The 16,543-nt window shown below is 41.9% G+C and overlaps 1 protein-coding gene across 1 annotated transcript in view; it reads right to left on the bottom strand.

Annotated features, from left to right (window-relative positions):
- Phyhipl (phytanoyl-CoA 2-hydroxylase interacting protein like) overlaps nt 1-16,444 on the bottom strand; it is a 58,392-nt gene extending 41,948 nt beyond the window's left edge. The window contains exon 1 of the mRNA XM_008841446.3: nt 16,065-16,444. Within this exon, the coding sequence (XP_008839668.1) occupies nt 16,065-16,170 (106 nt within the window). The 5' untranslated portion in view covers nt 16,171-16,444. The remainder of the gene's footprint in view (nt 1-16,064) is intronic.
- Nucleotides 16,445-16,543: the final 99 nt, after the last annotated feature.

The following is a 16,543-nucleotide window of genomic DNA, read 5'->3' as shown; positions in this document are numbered from 1 at the left end:
TGGCCTTAAACACCCAAAAGGAAAGTATAACCAAAGATTAAAGGGGCCAATATAATTTCTTAAGAGTCCATATGTATAGCTAAAGGCTACATAACAAGCAACAATGCCAGACAGACAATACCTTCTTTTGAGTTGCTGGCCAAGGTGGCCAAAGGGGTTCCCAGATAGTAACCCAGCACAGAACTGGGAAAATGAACAGCAGACCCCAATATTATCCAAAGGAATATAGACAACTGATTACCACTAGATGAAGAACAGCTGACCCTCCTAAAACAAAGACCTGTAGATAGGCTGACTAGATTTACCAGAAAGGCAAGTAGTGGGGATTGGCTGGGGGTGCCGACAACACAGCTGACAGTAGCAGGGATATCAAAGTATAAGGGCTGTAGCGGGGCGGGGGGCGGGCTATGGGAGGGTGCCATCCGGGAAGTGGGTGTATAGTCAAATAAGATGGTTTGGGATGTTCTGCGTTATATAGACACACACACACACACACACACACACACACACACACAAAAGAACAAATATTTAAAAATGTATTCCATTTGAGGAGGAAGCATGGAAATTTACATCATGCTAATTAGTAGAGGTGATAAACATTACCATTGAAATCTACCCAACAGATTAGAGATGCATGCGCCTAGATCTCAGTGTTAGTAGCAAAACCAATGAGTCTTTCTGCAAGAGACAGTATATTTTAAAATGAAATGGAGATCTTTTTTAAAGGTTAAAAACTCACTCAATTTTATTTCTTACATGGCTTATACTGAGTTCAATATTGTATAACTCAACTATGAACCCAGAAACTTACACCCACTTGTGAAAGAGATGTACTCCTGCTCTGGAGCATTTTACTGAATATGTTAAATCTGTAATGAAATGCTTCTTTTAATCATGTAGTTATTAAAAATTTGAAAAAATATTGATTAAAAAAATAATGAGAAGAATTAGTAGATGTGAAAAACATTACCATTGAAATCTACCTGATAACTTTATATCCATGCTCAGATGCCAAGGAGCTCAGAAAGTAACCAACTGTGACTAGTAATAATCAGATATATAGAGATTAGAAACACATGTGCAAACATCTTAATTGCATTGAAAACGAATTTTTCTGTATGAAACTGTGTATTTTAATAATGAAATAGAGTTCTTTTATAAAAAGTTTAAAATCTGATTTAATTTTATGTCTTATAGGGTTTATACTGAGTACAATATTCTATAACTGTAATAATTCAACTGTAAACCTAAGAATTTACAGCTAATTTTGAAAAAGATGCATCTTAGGTCAGAAAATTTGTTATTGAATATGTCAATGCTGTTTTAATGAAATGCTTCTTCTAAGTATGTGATTATTAAATAAATAATTAACTTGGGAAAAATAATAAAAGAAAAATGAAATTCAAAACTGAAACAAAAAATATTATGTAATAATAAATTTTAGGTTGTCTTTACATGTTAGGAAATTAAGACAGGGAAGTATTAATATTATAGGCAAAGGAATCTGGAAAAAAAGTCTTCAATGTCTTAAGGAGACAGCATAGAAAAAGTTCAATTGCTGATCCAGATGGAACTCAGAACTGTGGAGCTGTTGAGAATATTTATACAGGTGAGACACACTTCCATACACATGGTACAAAGCATGTTTTAGCAGAGAAGTGGCACCTATATTTGGATGATTTGTTATTTCAACTTCAAATTTTATTACTTGTACCATTATAGTTACATGAATAAGGGTTTTAGCAAACCAAATAGTTTAAATAATAATTTACAGAATCCATGTTTTTGGTCAATTAGACCCCTCCCTTTTGTTAATCACTAAAAATATCTTAAAAGGGTATGTTGAAGTATTAAGTCCCAGAAAAAAGGTAAACTGCACCAGAAGCCTATACGGCTTTAACATAATATTAACATGCTATACAAAAACTATAGTTACTACAATGGAAGATTTATCTAAAAATAATCTGCAAAATAGCAAAATCTAAGTGTAGAAAGACTATGTCCTATTCACACTAGCACTAAACAAATACCCTAATAAATATTAAGAATTAGGAGGTTCAAGGTCAAAAGAAAATGTTAGAAATATATGTTTAAGTATGAAAACTTTAAAAATAGATTTGGTGGCCCAGTGTGGTGGCGCACGGACAGGTGTGGTACTGGCACGCAGGCAGATCTCTGTGAGAGTGAAGCCATTCTGGTCTACATAGTTAGTTCCAGGCCAGCTGGGAACATAGGGAGACCTGTCTCAACAACAACAACAACAACAACAACAACAACAACAATAACTGGGGCTGGAGAGATGGCTCAGTGGTTAAGAACACTGGCTGCTCTTGCAGAGGATCTGGGTTTGGTTCCCAGCACCCACATGGCGACTAACAACCATCTGTAATTCCAGTTACAGGGGACCTGACACCCCCTTCTGACCTCCACGGGTATTGCACGGCACAGATGAACTTATATACATGCAGGCAATACACTCATACACATAAAATAAAAATAATAGATATTTTTAAAAACCAAAAGTAAGTTTGGTGAAAATGTTAGCTTCTCTTTACTTCTAGTGCCCTTTTTTTCTCATAAAGTCCCAGCATCTCATTTGTTTCATAAACTGGAAGATATCTGTTTCAAAGCATTACATTGCTAAGAGAAAAAAACAATCCAATGTTTTGCCACAGTAAATGAGAAAAATATTGTCACTCAAAAGTAAGGAAGAGAAATTTGTCCACTATAAGCTTAGGTCAATTGTGTCTGTGAGAACTGCTCCAAAACCAATACTTTTAGTGAGAAAAATGATCCCAACCCTTTTCAGCCACCACAGAGACGAAGCCGGGCCACCGGCACTCTCACCCACCACCTCCATGCCAAGGGATCAGTGACTGGGTGCAGGAAGGACACCTGTCACAGAGAAAGAAGCACAGCCAAAAGGCAGCTTGGAAAAGACTATACCAAACTCCTGTAATTGTTCTCAGAGAACTCTCTCCCTGGGAAAATGGATATTCTCACAGTCTTCTGGATGTTTCTAACTAGATATATCAGAGACATTTCTAGTCAACTTTCTCAGAAATGACCTTAATAGCTTATTACCAAGCTTACTCCTTCACGGTCCCTCCATTCAATAGCTTCAGTTTTATTTACTGGTACCAAAAGGTACCTGTCCCCAAGTCTAGCAAACGCAGTCATCAACTCCTGTTTCATGTCTCACATTTTCAGTACAATCACAAAGGTTACAGCCTCAAATGCTGGTTAATTCTACCACTGATTTTTATATAGGTTAACAATTTACTGTCTATAATCCCCATACAAATGGTCAAACTTCTCAAATCTTCTAATCCATTCATCAACTGAATGCCAGAATATTTTTAAAAGAGTCACATATGTAATATCTCTTCCTTCTAAGGTTTGGATGTAGTCTGTCCCCTAAAGAGTTATGTGTTGGAAGTGTGATTGATTCCCCAGTGCAGGAATATTAAGGGCTCGTGAGGCCAGTGAGGTGGCTGGTGGGTAAAAGGGACTTACCATCAGGCCTGATGATCTGAGTCTGATCCCTAGGGCCCACATTGTAGAAGGTAAGAACTGATTCCCACAAGTTACCCTCTGATTTCCAGACACAGGTGTGCACAAGCACACACACACACACACACACACACACACACACACATGCACGCACGCACGCATGGACGCATACAAGCATGCACAAATAATAAATGTTAAAGTGATGGTGGGACCTTTAAGGGCTGAGACCCAGGGGGAGGTCACTATGTCACAAGGGTCACTGCCCTCAGAAAAGGCCTGGTGGGTTCTTGCAAGAGGCTGTCACAAAAGAGCGAGACTGACATCTCCCTGGTGACTCACTCTCCTCCTTTCTTGCTATGTGTTCTCTCTCACAGGCACTCCTGTCATGATGCCATGTGCCATGTGTGGACAGCCAAGGGAACCCTTACCAGAGTCAGTATCATGCTGTTTAAACTTTCAGCCACCAAAGCTGTGAACCCAAAAACCTATTTTCTGTATGCCTCTGGCTCTGGTACTCATAGCAGGAGAATGGACTAATAACATTCCCTGTCTAAGAACTTTTTTGGTCACAGTGCCCAGAGCACTGCTGCTCCAGATATGGATTCTGGATCATCAAGAGCAGCTCACCCAGAAAGGCAAATCCTCAGACTCCACCCTGTATTTAATCAATCACAATCACAAACTCTGCACCTGCATCTGTGTTTTGACAGGCCCTCTAGGGGATAAATTCTGAGAACCAGAACTACTGACAAATGGTATGCAAATTTTTACAAATTATTTTTTAATTAAAAAAAATTTTTAATTATTTTTATTTTATGTGTATGTATGTATTGCCTGCATGTATGTAAGTACACCCATGTTGTACAAGGTCCACGGAGGTCAGAGGAGGGCATTGGATTGCCCTGGAATTGGAGTTAGGGACAGTATTTTATGTGTATGTATGTATTGCCTGCATGTAGGTAAGTGCACCCATGCATGCAATGCCTGCAGAGGTCATAAAAAGCCATTGGATCTCCTGGGACTGGAGTTACAGACAGTTGTTGGCTGCCATGTGGGTGCTGGGAATAGAACCCGGGTTCTCTGCCAGAGCAGCCAGTTTCTTAACCGCTGAGCTACCTCTCAAGTCTCAGTTTGCAATTTAAAAAAATATATATATTTTCTCTATTTTTATTTTATGTGTACGAGTGTATTGCCTGCATGTATGTAAGTACACCCATGTTGTACAAGGTCCACGGAGGTCAGAGGAGGGCATTGGATTGCCCTGGAATTGGAGTTAGGGACAGTTGTTAGCTGCCATGTGGGTGTTGGGACTAGAACTCGGGTCTTCTGCAAGAGCAGTCAGTGCTCTTAACCCCTGAGCCATCTCTCCAGCCCCTCAGTTTGCAAGTTTTAAAATATAGACGTGATCAAGGGATTCAGCATGCAGTATCTTTTAGCTTTCTTTGCGATTACTGTAAGCTATTTTAAAAGTTGGGATACAAACAACATCTATTAAATTAGGCTGCAGTGTGTGATTAAAGCAAATATCAAAAGAAACCTGTGCTTATTACACAGTGTACGTAGTGGCATGGTGCACAAGAAGATGTGGCTGAATTTGCTATTTGTTTACATTCAAGCAGCAAGTACATGCTCAGGAGAAATTTCATAAAATAGGTATTTCCATGCAGCATTCAATTAGTTTAGGCCAGGTTCATGTGCATCTTTTTGGTCCTTCTTCTCATCAGAACAAATTAAAAGGTTAAGGGATTAGTATGAGTTTTGTGACCTATAATTACAGTATAATGAACTTCAAGTTTGGGGTTTAGCTTTTAATTACCTATGCTCGGTATAGGTAGTTCATTATCTCTAAAACTAAAAATGGATTCCTAAATAAAAATAAGAACCATTAACCAAATTTAATATGGGACAATTTAACATTGAGACTAATTTAGCTCAAGATGTCTTAAGTTCCTCTGTTAATTAGTAACAGATGATTTTCAGCTATTACTGACCATAACAGCTGCTACATTCAAAGTGAAATCGATTTGCTGTAAGCTTTCAGAAATGCTTAACTTAGTAAAGCTAAAACACCAAAAGTCATTTTTAATTAGGATTTAGACTACAATGATAAAAACTGAATAATTTTCCTTATATTTGATATGAAAAGACTTTGCAAAACAGTGACATGGTCTCTGACAGGTTTCATAACTTTGCAGGAAAATAGAGTAACTGAAATGATCCTGCATCAGACAGTTAAAGGGTATTTAGAACAAAGTCATCATGCTACCTATGAAAAAGATACACAATGTAAAAAATCATTAAAATACACATTTCTGATATTACAACCAACATGCTAAATGAATAAGCTGTTATTAAAACACCAAGTAAAACACTGACAAATCTGAAAATGCAGTCAGCACAAAAAGTTTTCAACACATACTTGATTAATTCAAGAGACCATTTTACCTAACATCTTTCCAATTTAGCTGAATGAGCACATGAATTGTGGCAGAGTTCCCCACGTACTTTTGAAGAAATTAAAAAAAAAAAAACAGGTAAATTAAAAAATGGTAAAGCAACACCCAATGAACAAGAAAAATGTAATGTCTAAATCAATTTTTAGCAAACTACCAATGAAACTATAAGAAATGTTGAGACAACTATATTAAGAAAAGAGAATTACGAGCCTCAGAAATGATAGCTACCAAAAAAATCTGCCAGATTTCATTAATAAGGATTAGACATTAAGATATTTCAAAAATAGTTTGGGATAATCACAGGTAAACTGCCCTTTGTATTACAGTTGTTTTCCCTTTGAGCTAACTGTAAATATTATGAACAGAAAATACTAAAGATAACTAGTTGAGTATTATAAAGCAAAATATAAGTATTTCAGAAGAAATAACTATCTTTCATTAATTAAAAATATTGAATATCTTTCAAATATAAGTAACTTGGGAAAACCAGTTTATACCTAAGTAAGCTGAAGAAGCTCAATTTAATAATATGGTCACAATGTTACTAGGTTTATATGAAGCAAGTGATTTTTCAATAATAAAAGTGTACCTTAAAGCTAAGATTAAGAATGTAAGAGAAATAAATTTGTCAGAAATTCTAATAAAGATAAACACAAAATGAGTCTTTAAAACAATATTAGTATTGAAGAATTTTATAAAATATACTTTACCATCCAACAATGAAAATTGAACTAATAAATCCACTCTACCACTGCCCTCCAAACTGAACACTTCATCCTTTATAATTCAACTGTGGGCATTTTGTTTCTCATTAAGTCTGGATCAACCTATTGGGGAATACACTGAGATGGACAAACAGGTAATGAAAGCAGCTCCCCGTTACTTATTTCTATGACTCAGAATGTTCTACCTATAATGCAAGAGAAATAAAGTAGATGTGGAGGTTGATAGAAAACAGCTGTGAAGTATAACTGCTCATTTAAATTCCTAAGGATGTTGTTCTGATTTCACATGGAAAATGCTGCTAAGCTTAGAACTGTACGATAGAATTAACATTTTCTACACTCCATTACTGAACTGATCACACACATAACCCTAAATATGATCTCCCTAGACAGTCTCTCTAAATTCTCTGAATGCAAGATTCAAGTTAAGAAGCAGGCGGATCTCTGTGAGTTTGAGGCTAGCCTGGTCTCAAGTTCCAGGCCAGCTGGGACTACAGGGAGACCCTGTCTCAAAAACACACACACAGACACAGACACAGACACACACACACACACACACACATATATATGCACTTCTGGATTCTTCTTCCTACTGCTGGTGTTCTGAAGGACAGACCCTTGAGCTGAAATGCAGAGAGAAATAAATAGCCAAAGTAGCCATACAAGAGTAGGAAACAAAGTGGAACTCTTAATTAGTAATATTATTGTCTATAAATTAATCGTCAAAGAACAGAACAGCACTGTTCTCTAGAGCTGGGAGTTCCTCCACCCACAAACGATAGCCTGTAGACTATCAGTCTCTGAAGAAATTTAAAAGTTAGGGTCATTCATTTAGAAACCTTAGAAAAATAACTGATTTTATTTTTGTTAACACCTTTATCTTTTATTTTAATTGGTAACTTCTGTGTTTTATGAAATATTAGACAGTGACAAGAAGGAATTTATTTTCCAAAGCTCTTTTATGCAAACAGCCTGAGATAAGACTATGGACAACAGAATGGTTAAGACCTTGTTTGTTTTAGAGGGCAGGCTCTCACATAGCTCAGGTTGGCCTTGAATTCCTGATCCTCCCGCCTCTATCTCCCAAATTCCAGGGTAATAGGCAGGCTCCTCCATGCCTGGCTCAGCTCTTCTTTAATAGGGTGGTTAACTACACGTGTCTTCAGAGTTCACAGCGCCTCTAACGCTTTAAAATGTGCAGCAGACTTTTAAGTAAACTTGGAAATGCCAGCACACAAACAAACTCCCGCCCAACGTAGCTACGTGTGGGCCAGACGCCAAGCGAAAGTGGGATCTTGTTTAAGTGTTTGGCAGACACAGTGATCTTAGACACTGCCCATCTTGGTTAGCCCCATACAGAGCTAACTTACTGTGTTATTGTCATGGGCTCTCTGTGGCTCTGCATGATGTGCATAATATCAAAACCTTAGCAATAATGCAAAAGCAAAATGAGCATACAATTTTCTTTCAGAAACTCTCCTTTCGATCTATTTATCAAAAGGAGTTAACACCACAGCTCCATTTATATTAGGTGCTAGTTTTAGTCAAGGGTCAAGCAATTAAGTATTTAAACCGGTTTGTGGGCTGCGTTCACCTCTGCTGTCATAGCAAGACTGTAGCCATAGACAGTATGCAAACATATATGCATGCTTGCGTTCCAGTACGTTTTTACCTGTAACAACAGGTAGCAGGCTTGGGCATCTCTTCAAGGACCTTTCTTGCTGGCTCCTGGTTTATATCAAAGGTATCTAATTCTAAAATGCAGCCATTGGGAACTGATCACATAATAGACTCATGGAAGATGAGACAGCAGTTTTCATTAAAATCAAAGTTATGGATAAATCCCATGTGCCGTCTTTAATGGTATGTAACTCGTGGTGCTATGAATCTCTTGTACTTACATTAGGCAGCAGCGCCCCCACATGCTATGGAAAACAAAAGGGCAGATGTCTTTACAGAAGTCACTACAACCACTGTAACAATAGTATACACACGAAATTCCCACGGCAGCCTCTTTAAAACTTTTTGGAGAATTTCATTTCCACCCCTTCCTCTCCTCCCACATCCCCCTTTCCTATCATCTCCTTTATTATTGTTATATCTACATACATTATACACACATATTCTATTGAGTCAATTTTATGGTCGTTTGTGTACACATGTTTAGGCTTGACCACCTGAGACTGAATAACCTAGCAGGAAGATCGTCCCTAGAGAAAATCTACCCACCCTCCCTCAGCAGTCATTGCCTGTAGCTTTGTCTAGAGGTGGGCCCTTGTGAAATTTTCCCTATCCACACTGGCATGTCAACAATGCTGTCATTATGTAGGTCTTGCTTAGTCAACCGTATTGTAGAGATTTCATGGGCACAGCTTCTCTGTTGTTGTCTAGAAGCACACCACACTTAGGTGTAGGATTTGCACTGTAGATGTCTCAACTGGGGCGGCACCCCAGAGTAACTTACTATCTTCATTTTGAGCAGTTGTGGAACTTCGTAATAGTCTCCATTTGTTGCAAAAAGAAGCTTCTTTGATGAGGCGTGAGAGCTACACTTAGATCTAAAAATTCAGCACTAGGGTTCACAAATAAGAGAGAGCATGTGCCATCTGTCTTTCTGAGCCTGGGCTATCTTACTCGTAATGTTTTCCAGGTCCACTCATTTACCTGTCAATCTCATTATTTCATTTTTCTTTACAGCTAAATAATATTCAGAGCAGTCTCCTAAAGGAAGCACAGTCTTGGTTTAAATGTAGACGACACGACAACACTAACTACGATTCTAAGTGAGATGCTCTTTGTTCAGCCACACTGGTTAAGTAACTTCGAATTACTGAACTCTGGTTACCACTTCCAACAAACCCGGATTGCTGATTTATTTCACCTTTGGCGCTCAAGGCTGGCCTTCCTTGGGATCGGTTCACTCTTTTTTCTTCAAGGACTGAGATACAAACAAAGCTCGTTAGAAGCCACTCTAAAATTGACTTCAAACTCTTAACCTTCTTTTCCTTACGTCCTAGTCTCCCTAGTACAGTACCTTATAAGGAGTTCTCCCCGTTCTCGAACCGAACTGTTTTTCTGAGAACACAGGTACTGTAGAGGTGTCTGTTTCCATGGGGTCGTCTAACGTTAGATTTCAAGTGTTCTAACTCATGCTCTTTCTCCTTTACAGAAATCTCCCAAAAAGGTCTCCCCAAATTCCGACGCTCAAGAATTAGTTTTCACGTGGTACGTCTTCTGGAGAGCGCTATCATCAGATGACGCTGTTCGTACAGCTTTCTACATTGCTGCCGGAAGCCGTCCAAACACTCAGTGCTTTCTTCTCAACTGTGCGTGTATAAAACATAAGCTCTGGAGGGGAGTTCAGTAACGAAATCTGATGATAGTAATAAAATATTTAAGTATTATGAAGCCGACAAATGCCCTAGAAAGAGCATGCGTTCCCTTGTACAGATTCGCATTGGAACAACAGCAAAGCAGTCTGCCACACTGTCCCAGCGGCAGCATGTCTGTGAGGCAGGAAGCACTCATGGAGAAGAACCCAGGCCTTACCTGGATGTGCACTGGGACCTAAAATCTGAAGTGTAAAAAACGGATGTCATCAAGATGTCTAAATAGTGCCTTTTCCTTGATTTTCTGTTAAGGATTCTGATTTTCAAAACTTTCCAGACTTAAAATCCTGATCACATTTGGCTTTGCCTGAAGTCCATTCATGAGTTCCTCTCATGCCTGCCTTCGATCCCATTGACAGTATTCCCACACAGAGAGCACAATGTGCGGAAGCTTTCTGCCTAGAGGTCCCTGCTTTGCTATACACTACTGCCAAAAGTTTTCACAGACACTGACTTTTCTCCTCAAATGCTATGTACGATCATAGTCTGCTCATAAGACTCCTTAGTAATTACAGTCTGGCAGTAATATACTTCAAATAGAGTGAGGTCTGTGTTTTAGAGTAGTAACAACAGAATTAAAATAAAGAAGAATAAAGAGACTCTTAGAAATTTAACAGAAATGGAAAACAAACCCAAGAAAGAGGCACATCAACAAGGCAAAACTAAAATGACGCATTTTTTACAGAAGGCAGAGAAGTGAAGTGAGGCTGGGCGAGGCTTGGACAGTGAGTGCAGTCCACGCTTTTGTTGGGACACAAACACAAGTAGAGATGTCAACTCACTCCAGTTAGAGAAAAAGCAAGACTAGGTTAAAAGGAGAAGGAGATATTGGTGAAGACAAAACCAAGTGACTTGAAAGTCGTCCAAACAGCCTCCGTGGTAACGCCTACACACACCACTGGGGGGAGTCTGGCCACAGACCCTTTGGTGTGACTTTCCCCATAACTTCTTCATCTTCCCTGGAAATCACAGAGAACCTCTACGAAAAACAAGAACTGGTTTAACATAATCTGATGGTTTTCAAGTTTTACTTTGTGTCTTCTAGCTTTTATTTATCTATTTGGTTCTGTACTCTTTATGAAAATTTACAGCCTTCTCACAGTGATACCTGAGGTAAAGAAATGAATACAGATGTCTTATGAGCTAGTGCAGATGGACTGATAGAAAAAATTTGAAAAAACTATTGCAACACAAGAATCAAGGAGAGCTCCAAGGCAAACACTGATTCAAAGTGTCAAGGTCACAAGGCCCAGGAAAACCAGCAGCACAGATTTGAACTGAAAACTGCTAACAGCTTTAAGGGAGGGTAATTAGTAAGGGAAGAGAGCACTGCAACTGGGACTTTGCAATTTACTCTTAAAACTTAGAATTGGGGCTGCAGAGATGGCTCAGCGGTTAGGAACACTGACTGTCCTTGCAGAAGACCCGGGTTTGACTCTCAGCACCCACATGGCAGCTAACAACTGTCCGTAACTCCAGTTCCAGGGGACCCGACAGACTCTTCTGTCCTCCGGGGGCTTGGCATGACACAGGTGCACTTACCTACATGCAGGCAATACACGCATACACATAAAATAAAAATAATAAAAATTTTAAAAAAACCTTAGAATTTACCGCTTCCCGTAAATGCTCACAAAGTTCCTTCCTAAACAACACACAACTAAACTATTAAAAACAACTGACATGCAAATACTGACAAAAAGAGAGGTAAACAAATAATTTGCCTCAAGAAAGTGTGTGAATATCCCACTCACAATAATCCTTGTTCTTCACTTTGCACGGAGTTGTGATCCACACCATGTAATATTTCATTTTACATCTCAGCACTCCTACATTGACATCACTCTGCCCATTTTATACAAGAAGACTCGGGCTAAGACAGGTTGAGTGACTCGCCCAGGGTCACACAGATACCAAGAGTCCATATTCTACCGCAGGCCACCTGATCTGAAATGGCATCATTACTATGCTACACTGCATGTCAGAGAGACCGAGTAAGCATTACCTCACATTCTTGTGATGAAGACACTACAGGCAAGAGTTCAGGGTCTTCTTCCCAGATGCTCGCTTGCTTCAGAAGTTCCGCAGATTACCCAGTGTGGACTGAGCTGGTAAGCATTGGCGCTACTTTCTGTCCCCAAAGTTAAAATTTGCTCAATTCACACATCAGGAAGCATAAACAGGGAAGTTTCAGCTCCTTTTATAATTTAAATGGATAAAATCCCTTAAAGGTACTTACTTTTTGAACATATCTGAGAAACTTCCCCTTTCCATTTTCTCCACAGAACTACTATTAAGAGACAGAGACAGGGAAATCTGTCCAGTTTTCTGCAATTTAAGTTTTATTCACTTGCTAAGAAGCATTATAAACTTCACACACCATATCTAGGCAGTCACAAAATGCCCGGATCATATACATGATAACTACTAAAGTGAAGAAGCTTTGGGGCAGTAGCAAAGTTATAAAACAAATTAGTCTTTTATACCTTACTATAGCAAGAGTATAGGGAGTCTGTAACTCCCTCTCTCCCTCTCATATAACAATATATACATATAAACATATAGCTGTATCTATAGACATCTCTATATATGGTGACATGTAGATAAAACTCCCCTTTTCAGCAAGAAAAGCATATAGATAGAGACACAGATACATAAAAAAAATATGTATCTGTATAGAACTCTATTACAGGGGGAGAGAGAGAGAGAGGAGGAAAAGGAGGAGGAGGAGAATGTTGTGGTCTGGGGAAGGGCTGTAGAAACCTATTTTTATCTTGTCACAGATCAGTAAGTGTCCCATAGCACCACCAAGGGAATATTATGAATATTTCTAGGTGAAAATTGGAATTTTTCCTTTCAATTTTTTGAAAAGCCATTTTAAGGGTACATCACATGTTCAGTATACTTGAGGGCTCCAAGGATGGAGGAAACAAGTACTCACTACTTGCAATAGGGAGCAGTAGAAACCCTGGAGTCACAGCATACCTTCCAAAGGTCTCCTAATAGAAAGCTATCTAGAATCCTCGTTTTGAACTACAAGTTATGTCTGGGCAAGGGCCACATACTAGCAGCAAGGCAGACATGTCTAGGCAAGTCACTCATGAGGTAATATGCATGTATGTTTAGAACCCTCTTGATTAATTAAAAATCTAATTACATGACTAGTTGAACTCTAAGTGATATTCTTCCAAGACTACTAAATATTTTGAGAAACACAGAAACGGAAACACTGTGCAATGATGTTAATGTAAGCATCAAGTTTTAGGAACACTGGCAACAGACAGAGCATCAGAGGAGGAGAGAGAAACCAGAAAGAGAAGAGAGAGACGACTATGTTCACCCGGAGTCACAGCTTTTGGTTCATGCAACATGTAAACAGGATACAACGCAAAGCATCTGCAAGTGGAAAGTACATTTAACAACCATACTACACTTTCCCTACTCCGTCCATTTCTAAGGAAATAATATTCCTCTCGTTCATTCATTACCAAAGTAATGGTACAGTAAAATAAAATGATGAACGGTAAATGGCAAACAAGATAATCTATTCCTATGATCATAAAATGAAGCTCTAATTCCTATGCATTTGAAACAGATGTGTCTTCTACATGCCCTGCCATATTTTTCTTTCTGTTCTACATATCGTTAGACGTAAAGCAAGGAGCTGAGAGGGAGGAAAGTGAGAGTCAAGAGCCAAACACCTACAGCTGAGTGTTCTCAATATGAAAGCAAGCTAACCAAGGTCTGGTTGACACGTTTAACAACACATTACACGTTGATCTATAAAAACTGGATTATCCTCCCTAAATTATTCTCATGAAGCCAACTTAATGATCAGTAACTGCCACATATGGTAAGATCAGAAGGGGACAATAAAGGCTAGCATTTAACAACCTCTCTATACCAGGGCTCCAGTTTTTACACATTTTCTAAGACTTGGTTCTTTGTGTTCCTTGGTTTAAGCTGTTTTACAAAATGAAACCCAATTTATTTCTTTTAAATCCACCAGAGGGCTGGAAATATAATTCTCATAGACATTGCCTGATACTAGCATCCCCCCAATCAAATGTTATATAATTTGCTCATTTAGCAGAATTCATAATGTGAACAGAAACAACTAAAACTACTATCAGAAGAGCTACTAGTCCCACAGAACAGACTACGCTGAGTGCAGGATTAATTTTACACTCTACATCAGTAACTCTGAACTTCATTAAACAATTTGCCCAATTTCTATGAAACACAGTGAATGCAATTTTAAATACTGAAATTACTACATTCTGAGGGACATCAGTGAGCTCTCCAGTTCCAATTACTGTTCAAAAGAGCCTTTGATAAATCCTTGGGCTAAATAAAAATCAAATTTGCTTTCATTAGATTCTTAGTTTTTTCTGAAACCAAGTTAAGAAGAGAAAAATCACTGCAGTTTACAGTGGTAACACTGCAACAACTGATATGTATGAAGCTAGGAAGGACAAGCAGCTTTGCAAAGAGTATTTACTCGTCCATCTGCTTCAGAAATCATGGTTTGTTGGGTTCAAAGAGTTTGAACTGTGGGTTCAAAATTATTAAATATAAGTTCATACTAACACTAATAGTAAAGTTATTAATAAACAAGACTTTGGTGCTCAATTGGCCTAAATGCATGAAATTGCAATGCCTAAAACAGTTACTACTATTTAAGTGACTTGGAGACAAGAGCTCTGCCTCCCATCACACTGACAAATCTTATGACCTTACTGTGCACGTATTAATATCGCTACATAACTTTGCTTTAAAATGTTTTACAGCCACTTATTTCTGTACAGAAAAGCCACACTCGTCAGGTGCCCATGGCTCTCCTTTGTCCTGTATGGAATTTTAAGTCATTCAGCCAAGCCGCCGGTCAGACGCAGCTTTACTGCTCGGTGGTGGAACTCGGCTAGGTCTCCTGACAGCGCGGTGCCGCCCTGCACACAGGTTCCCGCAGACCAGGTTCCCACAGACCGCCAACTTCAACAATAGAGCGGATCCGGCTCCGGAGCCAGCAGCCCGAGCCTGGGCCCTGTCCTTGGTGCTGAAACGGGTCTGCGGGGCTCTCGAGGCGGGGGGGGGGGGGGGCGCGGGGCAGGAGGACGAGGCAGGAGGACGGGGCAGGGGGACGAGGACGAGGCCGGGGAGGACGGTTCAGGGGAGGACGGAGCCAAGGGAGGACGATGCCGGGGAGGATGAGGCTGGGGCAGGAGGCCGGGGCAGAAGGACCGGGCTGGGGCAGGAGGACAGGGCAGGAGAACGAGGACGGGGCCCGGGAGGACGGGGCAGAAGGACGGAGCAGGAGGACGGAGCCGGGGAGGACGAAGGCAGAAGGACGGGGCCAAGGGAGGACGAGACCAAGGGAGGACGGGGCCGGGGAGGATGAGGCTGGGGCAGGAGGCCGCGGCAGAAGGACTGGGCCGGGGCAAGAGGACAGGGCGGGAGGACGAGGATAGGGCCGGGGAGGACTGGGCAGGAGTATGGGGCAGAAGGACGGGGCGGGGAGGACGGAGCCGGGGAGGACGGGGCAGAAGGAGGGGCCGGGGCAGGACGGGGCCGTGGAGGACGGGGCTGTAGAGGACGGAGCCAGGGAGGACGGGGCCATGGAGGACGAGGCTGGGGAGGACGAGGCAGAAGGACGAGGCCGGAGAGGACGGGGCCGTGGAGGACGGGGCCGTGGAGGACGGGGCCATGGAGGACGGGGCCGGGGAGGACGGGGCCGGGGAGGACGGGGCCGGGGCAGGAGGATTGGGCAGGGACCCGGGCAGAGACGCCTAACCGCTGGGGCGGCCACTACCGGCCGGGAGACCCAGGACCCGCCTGGCAGGGCAGGCAGCGTGGAGACCAGGGGCGCCCTCCGCGGACCCGAGATGAGCCTCCTGTAGACCCAGCGGCTCCCCGTCCGCCTACCCGCCACCGCCATCCGCGGACCCCGCGGCGCCCTCCCCGCCGCCCTTTTGTCCGCTCACCGTCGCGGTCGCACAGCTGGATGGCCTCCAGGCTGAGGTTCTTGATCACCTCCTCGCACGGGCTGCTGGGGCTGCTGAGCGCGCGGTCCAGACGCGGCGCCTCCATCTTCCCACCCCGTCCAAGCCAGGCGGCCGCCGGCGGGCGAAGGGCGGGAGAAGCGGCGAGGGCGGGCGGGAGAAGCGGTGAGGTGCGGTGCGCTGAGGGCGAGGGCCGGGGCCGCCGAGGACCCGCCGAGGAGCCGATGCCGCGCCAAGGAGTCGCGGCGCTGAAGAGCCGCTGGCGGCAGGAGCTCCGCTGAGTGCGCCGCTCCGACACCGAACACCACCCGGCGCGAGGAGAGCGCGGGAGGAGCGCGTTCTCGGTAGGAGGGAGGGAGAGACGCGCACGCGCACGGGGACGCGCCCACCTGCTGGCGTGCAGGCCCCGCCCCCGCCTGTAGACCGCGCGCCCGCGGCCTCCCCCTCACACACTCCGCCCC

This window comes from Nannospalax galili, unplaced genomic scaffold (genome assembly GCF_000622305.1).
Source record: "Nannospalax galili isolate Female #2095 unplaced genomic scaffold, S.galili_v1.0 scaffold1141, whole genome shotgun sequence".
Lineage (NCBI taxonomy): Eukaryota > Metazoa > Chordata > Mammalia > Rodentia > Spalacidae > Nannospalax > Nannospalax galili.
Note: the sequence above shows the minus strand (reverse complement) of the source record. Positions and strands in the feature narration are given on the sequence as shown.